The sequence below is a fragment of the Passer montanus genome, unplaced genomic scaffold (genome assembly GCF_014805655.1).
Source record: "Passer montanus isolate IOZ18808 unplaced genomic scaffold, ASM1480565v1 scaffold10, whole genome shotgun sequence".
NCBI lineage: Eukaryota > Metazoa > Chordata > Aves > Passeriformes > Passeridae > Passer > Passer montanus.
Window position 1 is genome coordinate 18,669,597 of NW_024356505.1, and position 10,377 is coordinate 18,679,973.

The window sequence follows — 10,377 nt, forward strand, 5'->3', positions numbered from 1 at the left end:
TGGACGATGAGACATTGACATTAATGAGGGTGGCATTTGGAAGATAAAAGCAGTATCTCTGCAGCAGACAATGCAGTCGTGAGACACCATGCACAGGGATATGGTGTAATCAAAAGGGACTGGAGAATGTTCACATCCAGCAAAAGCATCACAATCACTACTGGGCACGGCGCCGCCGGCCCGGCCGAGGGGACAGCGCCAGCCCCGGCCCGGCTCCGAGCGGGACACTGAGCGCCAGCCCTCGCTCAGCCCCATTGCCAGAGCTTGCCCGCTCTCCCCGCAGTGCCTGCACTCGCCGTCCGCGGCTCGAAACACCCAGCATCTCCGACAGAGGGGGGAAAAACACTTTAAATAAATAAATAAATAAATAAATAAATAAATAAATAACACTTAGACTAATCATACTCTGAAGAAAGTTTCAGACTCGGATCCAGCAACAAAAGGGAAATAGGAAGCCAGACAAACACGATATGCTCTAAGGACAAGCTCTTTCTCCTTCCTTATTAATGCTTCATGCAAAGACTGCAGCCCTACATGTGAAAGTAACCATGTTCCCGTCCTACTGCAGTTTTGAGAGCCTCCCTATTGTCCTTCAATACTGTCTCTCTGCTTTGATACCAAAAAATTGAAAGAGTATGGCAAAGCGATAGAAGAAATCTGACTGAATCAATCATAGTCAAGCCCAGCACGATGGATCATGGGAAAAGAAGCTGTATTCTTGAGTAACGACCGGCGCCACAGTAGTTAAAATAGAACAGAAAAGCCTCTCGAAAAGTCAATTCTTATGTAGATGAGGTGACAAGAGAGATTTTCTCTCCCTTCGAGGGCTCACTGAATTTCTAAATTGTCCCTAGAAGCCCTAGAGGAATGAGGAGGAAAGGGTGGGGATACTGGGATTGCTAGTCGCAAATATTACCGTGATCTGGACTGTTGCCTAGAAATGCACTGAAAATTAGGGGATCCAAAGCCATTGTCTCAGCTGAGCTATTTGTCTTGACCTTCGGCTTTGTCCATTCAGGCTGAACAAACTTCCTGCAATGAGCGTTGCCTCCGCTGTCTGCCAGCCACACAACTTTGATCTCTCTGGGTCACAGAAAGGGAAAGGGAATGAGAGGCAGTTTCCCTTCCGAAAAAGGGCACTCGCAGAAGTTTATACAACAGCCACAAAAACGTAGTGTTCAACAATAAACTGGGAAATATGCTGTCCTGTTAAACAGGGAGTAGTTTGCACAGCATTGAGAACCCGCCAATATATATCATATCAATAAAAAGGAGCTCTTCGAAAGCTTGCATAGTAATTGAGATTGGAGATCTTTTTTGATATGGGTTGGCATTTCCTCATATCAATCTGACAGAGCCAACTCAGGAAATTGCTGGTAATATTCATCTGGGGAGCACTTTCATTAAACGTAATTCATTCGACTTTCACAATAAATTGAGTGACATCCTTACAGCAGAACCTTTTTATCCTTGATGAAGTGCTTGCCAGCCTTTGGTTTTCCACTTTATTGTCACATTCCTTAAAGCAGAATCGTCAACATGTCAATCTGCCGCATGAAAAAAATGCTAAAGCTGTATTTACAAAGCACCCAGGAGGTGGTTTAATGCTGACTTACAAGAAGAGCGAGCTGGGTGTTAAACTATCTGCTAAATCACATTAAAACTTCACCCAAATCCAGTCGGGAGACCAGAAGCCAATCCTAGGGAGGCTAGGACGGCTCACACATTCATTTTCTCCAAGTGCTGGCTATTCCGAGCAATTGGATTCTTAACCTGCTTCACAGCACTTTCCAAGACGATTAGGAAATGGGTGTTTTGTTAATTAAAATGGCGGTTTAGAGATGCAGGAAAATATTAAAGAGGTTAAAATGGATACCTCTAGGTACCGTACCGACTTGGAAGATTTGGCTAGTCGAAGAAAGGCTGGGATATTGGATTACATTCAGGTACCTCCCCAGAAGGTGAAATCTATTCCAGATTGCTTTCTCCAGCTATATGCTAAATTAAAGTAGTGTGTACTAAGCATCAGGAAAAAGAAAGTTCAGTGCCGGGAAACCCCTTCTAAAACTAGCACAGGTCTCTGGTGGTTAGGGAGCAAGGAAACCTGGAAAATAATACACTATCCTCCGCTTGAAAAAAAAATAAATAAATAAAATCAAGAGCGCAGATAAGTTTTTTTCACCTACACGAAGTCGGGGTCCCGTTGTTATTCCCGTGTCTTACCTTCCGAAAAGGTAATTTTTTTCCCCTTACACCATCGCTACAGCGTCTCTCAAACTCGTTTAGAAAGAGGGAGCAGGAGCTTCTCAAGGCTACGTAAACTCCCCCGCACAAAAAGCCACAACTGTCCCTGCTCGCCAGGCGCTCTCCCCCGCCCTCCCTGCCTTCGACGTCAATTCGAAAATTGAAAGAAATCGCTTATTTGGGGGAAAAAAAGCAATACTCGAATGCATTCACCACCAAATGCCTCTGAGAAAATACTGTGGGTGGTGATTACGATAGGACAATGCCTCCTGTCTCTTTTGTTTTCTGCCTATAGAGGTGTGGGTTTGTTTGTTGGGCTTTTTTTTTTCTTACATGACAAAGTAGGACACAGTCAGCAACAATCTTTAAAAAGAAAGAAGGAAAAAAAATCAACTTATCTTCGCTGGCACGTGATATTTCCTCACGTTCACCACAGCTTTCATTAAGCGGGGTGAAATGACCGCAAACAGTGCGACACGCAGCGAAATTAAATGTACACAAACTCTGGAGCCGCTAACCCCCTGTTTACCCCCTCAGCAAATACTGTACCAAGTGTGCCATCGCTGAGGACAATTTTAAACCTCTGTTATTCACAACAATTTTGCAGGGAAGCTCCTCTCGGCTGTCAGAAGGCCTCCAAGCTACAGTGACGGTGTGAAACAGACCTTAAAATCCCAGCCCGGCACGGGGGGAAGGTTAGCAGGCTGTTTCCAAAGCCCCTCTGCCAAAGCCATGGCCGTGTTTAACAAGGTGCCCCGTGAGCCTCGCAGTTCCACTCCTCTGGCAAAGCTCCGCGCAGGAAAGCTCCCCCCGCGAAACAGCCTTCACCGCGGGGCGCAAAACCACCCCTCCCTTTGCTCTTGCTGCTTAAGTTCCGCACAGAGCTGAAGCACTCTGCTACCCGGCTCCGGCGCGTATCCTAATTAAACCCACCGGTGAATAAACACTTTGCTGGGAGAAGAAGACAAGCCGGGCGGGGGATGAAGGGGGGGAGGGATCCTTGCCCTAGCAGCATGCCACGCAAAATTCCGACTGATTTTAGGTCCGTGCCCGCTGCTCCGCTGTAGGAGCGAGCTCTCCTCGAGCCGGGATGATCCCGGCAAAAGAGGTGCTTGTACCCACTCCGTGCCTCCCCAGAGCGGGCGGGAGCGGAGCCTGTGACCGAGACGGGGGTGGAATCCCGCCTGTGCGAGCCCTCTGCCGCCCGGAGCCCCGCGGCCGGGACGGGACGGGACGGGACGGGACGGGACGGGACGGGACGGGACGGGACGGGACGGGACGGGCCGAGCGCCCGTCGCCGCCGGGAGCTGCCGGTCACAGCCCGCCGGGCCCCGCCGCACGGAGCGGCTCCGCAGCTGCCGGCACGGAAAAGATCTGCCTCCCTCTTCGGGGCCCTGCTTGACCTGTCCCTCTGAGAAATAATACTCAGGATCCTCGCCGTCCTTCCTAACAGCCCGCGCGTTGTGTAGCCACTTCTACAGCTTGCTGCTTCCATACAGGGGGAAAAAATAAGGAAGAAATGAAAAGAAACAGCCTGGCCTTTTATTGTCCTGTGGTGTCGGACTGGAAGTTCACCGGCAACTAGGCAGGAGGTACAACGAGAAGGTTTCCCTTAAAGGAATGGTGCAAAATTCCAGCGTCCTTATAAACAGAACTGAATTCTATGAGTCTGCGATCTCCGGATGTTATTTCGGTTTTTTTTCTTTATTCTTTACGTTCTTCCTCACTGACGATTTTGAGCTCAGCACAGCACTGTTAGTTAAGGAAACATCACCCATTAGAATCAGACTAAGATGCTTTTGAAAGAACAGCAGTGATGCAGACTGTCGTGGTAAATGAGACCTAGGGTAGGTGCTGAATACTTTCTGCAGCTTTCTAAAAGTAGAGAAAGAAAACAACTGCAAGACTTTAAAGGTTAACTCCTAATTCTGTCAAATAAGTACTAAGCTACCCATTTAGGCCAAAGGAAATGCACTACCACTGCAAATCAAATATAACATTTTCAATACACTGCACAGCTCAAAACAAGGAGAAAATGCACCTCGCAATGCACAACTAATGTTCTTTTCAATAAACATAATATGGTGAACCATCTCTACCCCAGCAAAATTCCTACTCATTTAAATCTGCTATGATCTCTATAAATTTCAGGCAATAAGGCTGAATAGCATACGGCTCCATTAAAAGGGGAAGAAAGGTAGAAGCACTATTTTTTTTCCTTAAGATTTCTTGCAAAGAGGTTTAACGGGGAAAGGGGAAAAGGGGAATAAAATTTTTTTAAAAAAATTTTAAAAATAAAGAAAAAGAGTAGTGGTTTGTTGAGTGAAGAGAAATTACAAGGCAGACAGTGCCTGTAAATGAGTGACTTCAAGGCAGTCCAGCCTCACTGCAGCTGTTCACTCTCCATGAACACCTCCTAATTCAGGCGAAGGGAAAACAGGCTATTTTCCCTCTCACCTATATTATTAACCCCTCTCAAAAAGGTTGTTGTTGTTGGTTTTTTTTAACAAACTCGATAGGAAGATGTTTGTGCTGCCATTTCATTTACCCTTCCGAACAGTCTGAGCATTGAAAATTTAATTCCTAATTGAAACTGATTTTGTCCACGCGGAGCGACGTGCACATATGAATAGGCACAACAAAGTGCTGCACCTTGCTGCTTTGTGGCGCCGCATTAAAGCTGTAATCAAAACTTCATGCTCCGGTGCTAATAAGCAGTTTGTTATCATGTGATGGCCTAATGCAAACTTTCAGAGTCGCTCCTGAAATACGGAGAATAGGGGGAGATTGGCATAAACGTGGAAGAATCGAGTTAGAAAGAAGACTGGTGCTAGGGAAATCCTTTGGATCCTCCCCGAGTGTTTTGGCAGAAGACACAGACCAGCTGAAGGGCGCATTCCCTCCCCCTAGCTTGTCTTTTATTCCCCTTTTTTTTTTTCTGTATCATATTTCGCATTGTTTCGAGGGAAACTTGAAAATCGTCTCCTTCACTCTGCAATGCCAAGTCCTCGGGAAAAAAAAAAAAAAGTATTCAGGTAATGAAGTCTGTAACTAAACGGTAATTGAATCAGCATAATTTGCACACTGAATGGTTTTCAAATGCTCCCAGTTTACAATTAAAGGAGAATTAATGCGCTTGTTGTTCAGACTGCAGCGCATTAGAATAAATCCAGCACTGTTGTTGTAATGAGTCGAGAGCAGTTTAACTGCCAGCAAACACATTTAAAATTTAACACGACGTATCGATCTCGCTCCGGCTTTTTGATGGATTATTTGCCACGCACTTTTCTCCCCATTTCCCCCCACCCCTCCACCCCCACCCCAGCTATAAAATTCGCCGGGAGGAGAGACGCCCGCGGCAGACGTGGCACCGCCCGGCGAGGGCAGGACCCCCGATGAGGGAGACACGTCGGGCGGGCACGGGAAGGGCCGGGACGTGCCGGGGTGGGCCGGGATAGGCCGGGATGGGCCGGGATTGTGCCGGGACAGGCCGGGATTGGGCCGGGATTGTGCCGGGACAGGCCGGGCCGGGCGCTGAGGGGGCGCGGGGGGAGCGCGCGCGGCCCCGCCACGGCGCAGGGAGCGGCGGCGCGGACACAGACCGGAGCACGGAGCCAGGAGCCCGGGAGTCCGGGAGTCCGGGAGTCCCGGAGCCCGGAGCACGGGAGCCGCAGCCGCAGCCGGAGCCCGAGAGCCGGAGCCGGGCCGTCGCCGCCACCACCCCCAGCACGGGCGCCGGTGTGCTTCTCTCGGCAACGCTCCTGGAAAAAGACCTTTTCCCTCCCCCGTAGCCACGGGGATGAACTGCCGCCAAGCGTTTGCCTGCTTAACGCATCACGAGCGAGAGAGGATGCGGGCTGCAAAGGGACAGTCTGCCTGGTTTTTGTTCCTTGTAATCGTAGCGGGAATAAAGTGTGCGTGTGTGTGTGCGTGTGTGTGTGTGTGTGCAATCGTAGCGGGAATAAATTGTGCGTGTGTGTGCGTGCGTGTGTGTGTGTGTGTGTGTGTGTGTGTGTGAAAGGAGATAACGCCGACGTTTACTCGTGCTCCCGCGGTAATCTTAAAGGAGATTTGCTACCAAAGTCAATGACACCTCTCGCGGAAAATACCAGCTGTGCTCGGCGCCGAGTGCCTGCCTGTGCCGCGCCGCCCGTAGTGGCACACCGCGGGCTTCCCTCCCGAGGGGCTCCCACCCCCAGGAGGGAGCAGAGGGCAGGAAGTTGCCTCCACCCCGCAGCCCGGCCGGGCGCCCCCGCGGCGGTGCGCTGGTGCCCACGCAGGCACCCAGGCACCGCTCCGGGAGGCAGCACCGGGGGACGCGGCCCAGGAGACCCCCGACCCTGCTCTGGCCCATCGGAGCGCCCCTTCCCCGCGGAGAAGTTACAGGTCTGCGCCCCCGCTCCTCGCGCCCCGCCGGGATTTCCCGTCCCGGGAGGACGGGGCAGGGCCGGCTGCGGGTGCAAGTAGTTGCCGTGAGTTTGTTCGTTCTCCGCCAGGCTGGCGCCCTCCTCCCCGACGAGCTTCCCCATGCCCGGCCCGTGAGAGGGGCCGGGGACACTCACCAGGTAGAGAGTGGGCTGCAGCAGAAGGACCGCGTACCAGTACACAGCCTGCATCCTCGCCGCTCAAACTTCCCCCGCGCTGCTTTCGCTGCCTCTTTGTTCCTTCCAGAACATAGATCCACCTGACATCCACTTTACAGAACAAGCAGAGCTCTCACCAGCCTAGACAAAAACGAAATTATAGATCCCATGACCACAAGACAAGGTTAGGCTCAGCACAAGGGGGGAAGAGAGGTGTGTAGGGAAAGGGGGGGCGCGGGGGGGCGGCGGCGGGAGGGAAGGAGGAGATGGGGTGTGTGAATGGGGGTGGGCGAAACAAAAAACGATTAAAATCGAGTTAATCCATCGTCAAAGCAAAGTGATCGCACGGTCCGAGGTGGCGGCAGACCGCCCATAGGCAGCGCTCCCCGGCGCTCAGTCCCTTCACTGGGCGGGAGAGCCCCGTGGTGTAGGCTGGGACGGCCCGGGGGTGCCACTGCCAGCCCTGCCTGTCCGTGTGCCCTCGGCGGGGACCGGGCGGCAGCCGCCCGCCAGTTGGCTGCGGAGCCCCGGCAGCGAGCTAGGGAGCGGAGCGACGCCGGAGCGGGGAGAAGGCGACAGCAGGCGCTGGGGTCGTGGCTCCGGATGCTTCTGGGCGCTTAAAGCCGAGGCAGAGAGCTTTGCCTTCGGGACGCCCGAGCAGGATCTGCTTACCCCTGCAAGCGCCCACCTCCCTCTGCCGCTCCTAAAGGCGCGCCGTGCCTTGCCCCGGGCCGGGACCGCGCCCCGGGGCGCCCCGACGGGCGAGGACCCCCATCCCGGCCCCAGCCCTTCTCCGCCCCCGCGGCCCGCGGACAGCCCCGCCGCCGCGGGGGGGCCGCGCTGGGGATACGTACGGCGTGGGGGATCCGACGGCGGACGGGGCTCCGCGGGACGCTCCATGGGCGAGCCTAGAGGGGCTGAGTGCCGCGGCGCAGCCCACCACCCCTGCGCATCTCCTCGCCGCGCTCCGCGCCGAGGTGTCCCGCGGCCGCTGTGCATCCAGCGCAGGCACTGTCAGGGCGGCGGGGCGGCTGGCAGGCTCTCCCCCCCTCGCCTCCCCTTCTCCGCACACGGCCGCGCTCTGGATCCGCCGAGCAGGACACTTACTGGAGGCGGCAGCTGCCCGGGCTGCCCGCTCGCCTTCGGCGGGGGGCGCGGGCAGGAGCGGCGGCACCGGCGCTCCGGGGCGTCCAGAGCGATTTGTCTCTATTAAAAATGACTTATTGGCGAGTGAGCGGCGAGCGCCTGCTATTTAACTTCAGATAAAATCTATCTGCAAAGACCTTGGCCGATCATCTTAAAATAAAGCGCTGGAGCCGAGCACTGTCCGAGGCTCACTGCTTGGGGAAAGAGAAAGAGCAGCGGAGGGGGGAGGAGGGGGGGCTTGCTTGGCGAGGGGGGAAGGGAGGAGGGAGGAAGGGGAGTTTAGCGGCGTCCCATCCTCTCCGCTGAACGGGGTGATGAATTAGAGCCCTCCCTGCCTTACGCCGCCCGCCCTGCCCACCCTGCCCGCGCTGCTGCCTGCCGTGTGTCCTGCCCTGTCCCTGCTGCCTGCCCTGTCCCTGCTGCCTGCCGTGTGTCCTGCCCAGCCCGTGCTGCCTGTCCTATCTGCCCTGCTGCCTGCCTCTGCCCGGGAGCGGGCGCTGCCCTCCCTGCCCTCCCTGCTGCCCGCTCTGCTGCCTGGGCACAGCCCTTTCCCTCTCTGCCTGCCCGCGGGAGCCGGCTGTCCGCCGTAAAGGAGCATGGCAGAGCACCTTCTTCCTCTTTCTTCCCTTTCATTTCAGTTTTTCCACCTCCCTCTGCGGTGTCCCGTGCACCGACAGAGCTGCTCCTCCGGAGAAGTCCTGCCAGCCGGGCACGCAGGTGGCAGGATCGCGGAGCCCAGATGGGTGACGGCTGCGGGAGCCAGGCTCCAGGATGGAAGGGTTGCTTCTCCCACGCTAGCAGGAACCTGTAGCTGGACAGCCCCTCGGAGTGAAGCTGGAAAACTCACCCCTGTCGGGCGCTGTGGCTTATTCTGCCAGCTGTCATACAAATGGAAAGGTCTCACCGACCTGTTTTTGCTTCTATTTTACAAAAAAATGTTGTGGATGTTTTTCATACACTCTTCAAGCCCCTAAACGGTATCATTACTAGTGTGACATTGGGACAGGGTGAAGGGGAGGATACCAGCAACACGGAGCAGCCTTACCAGATACCCTAACTCAATAGCAAACCTCAGATTTATGACTTCCCAAAGCCAAAGCAAGAAGCATGCCAGTAATCTGTACAGAGAGGGAAATGAGGAAGGAAAGGAAGATTTCAGTTGTCCTGTCAAATCCTTCTCTCAGAGCACATAGGAGTAACTAATATCTGTGATCTGAGGCTTCAGTATCAAGCTGTAAAATACTGCTTTAATTTTGGGGTCTGAGTTTGGAACACTATAATAAAAGGGGAGCAGGGAAAGAATGGGGAAGGTAATGAGTACTATTTGAAAGAGCTGCACCAGAGCCCTCCCCCACAGCCATTTCTGCTCCAAACACCTGGAAGATGGACACCTCCATATGCTTCCAGCACCATCACTCTGCTAGACATGCAGAATGCTCATGTCACTGCTTTGAACAGAAGTTGAACAGCCTGCGAGGAATCATACTGTCATCCTGCCCCTCCAGACAGCCTCTGCGTTGCAGTGCAGGCTAAAGCTGCCTAGGGACTTCTTGTTTCAAAAGGATAACAAAAAATTGCAGCCGACTTTTCCCTTGCAACTGCCTCCTTCCTATCTCTCCCACTCTCACTTCTCCATGAGTCTGGGGCTAGAACCACACCTAGTAAATGATCTAGAGAGATGAGAGATGAGAGAGAGACAGAGTGAGAGAGGATATGGCTAGACAGGTACTGCTCTGTTTGCATAGAACAAACTTGCCATAGACTGTGTGGAGCACACTGCTGACCATTGCAATAACTTGCTGTTTAACACAGCACAGTTATTCTTATTTGAGATAGGAAATTGCCAGGTTAGTACAGAGCAGAAAAAGAAAAGTCTACCAGGTTTCAGTAGACCATGTTCCTGGAGAAGTCATAATTTCTTCAGGAAGGAGCAATTCAACTCTATGTATAACTTGATTCAGTTTACCCAAGTTCTGATCACTGCCTTCATATTAGAGTGGCAGTAGTCCTAGGAGAACAATCATTCCTTCGGCTGGTCAAACAGAAGAAGGTCCTCCCAGTCTTTCTTATCCAGATTCTTATACCCGGTCTAGAGGAGTATTGTGGAGAAGTTCCTGGCTCCACTGGAACCACAAGCATGCCTCATCTTTACTTCATCCCATTGAAATGTCCTCACCCTGTGAATCCAGCAAGGTCTCCTGTAAACAGCCTGGTCTGTGTGGCATCTATTTGAATTGTTGGGAAGACTCTTGAGGCGAAGTTCTTAAGGATGGATTAATCTGTTTACTGAAGGTTCAGACCATTCCAGGGTCTCATTGTCTTAACTGAGGGCTTCTTTCTTTGCCCTTCAGCTGACCTCCTTAGCCAGAGGCCACTGGGACAAACATTCTAACTACAAGAGAAC

At 52.9% G+C, this 10,377-nt stretch overlaps 1 protein-coding gene across 3 annotated transcripts in view; it reads right to left on the reverse strand.

The window, feature by feature from the left end:
* Window positions 1–8,210, reverse strand: part of NXPH1 (neurexophilin 1) — a 136,271-nt gene extending 128,061 nt beyond the window's left edge. Inside the window, exons 1-2 of one of the 3 annotated variants that reach the window (XM_039713750.1) lie at window positions 7,935–8,210; window positions 6,807–6,968 (exon numbers count right to left, since the gene is read on the reverse strand). In XM_039713750.1, coding sequence (XP_039569684.1) covers window positions 6,807–6,860 — 54 coding nt within the window. In that variant the 5' untranslated portion in view covers window positions 6,861–6,968; window positions 7,935–8,210. Of the gene's footprint in view, window positions 1–6,806; window positions 6,969–7,499; window positions 7,630–7,681 lie in introns of those variants that run through there. The other 2 variants (XM_039713743.1, XM_039713757.1) reach the window with 2 other exon arrangements.
* Between the last annotated feature and the right edge of the window lie 2,167 nt (window positions 8,211–10,377).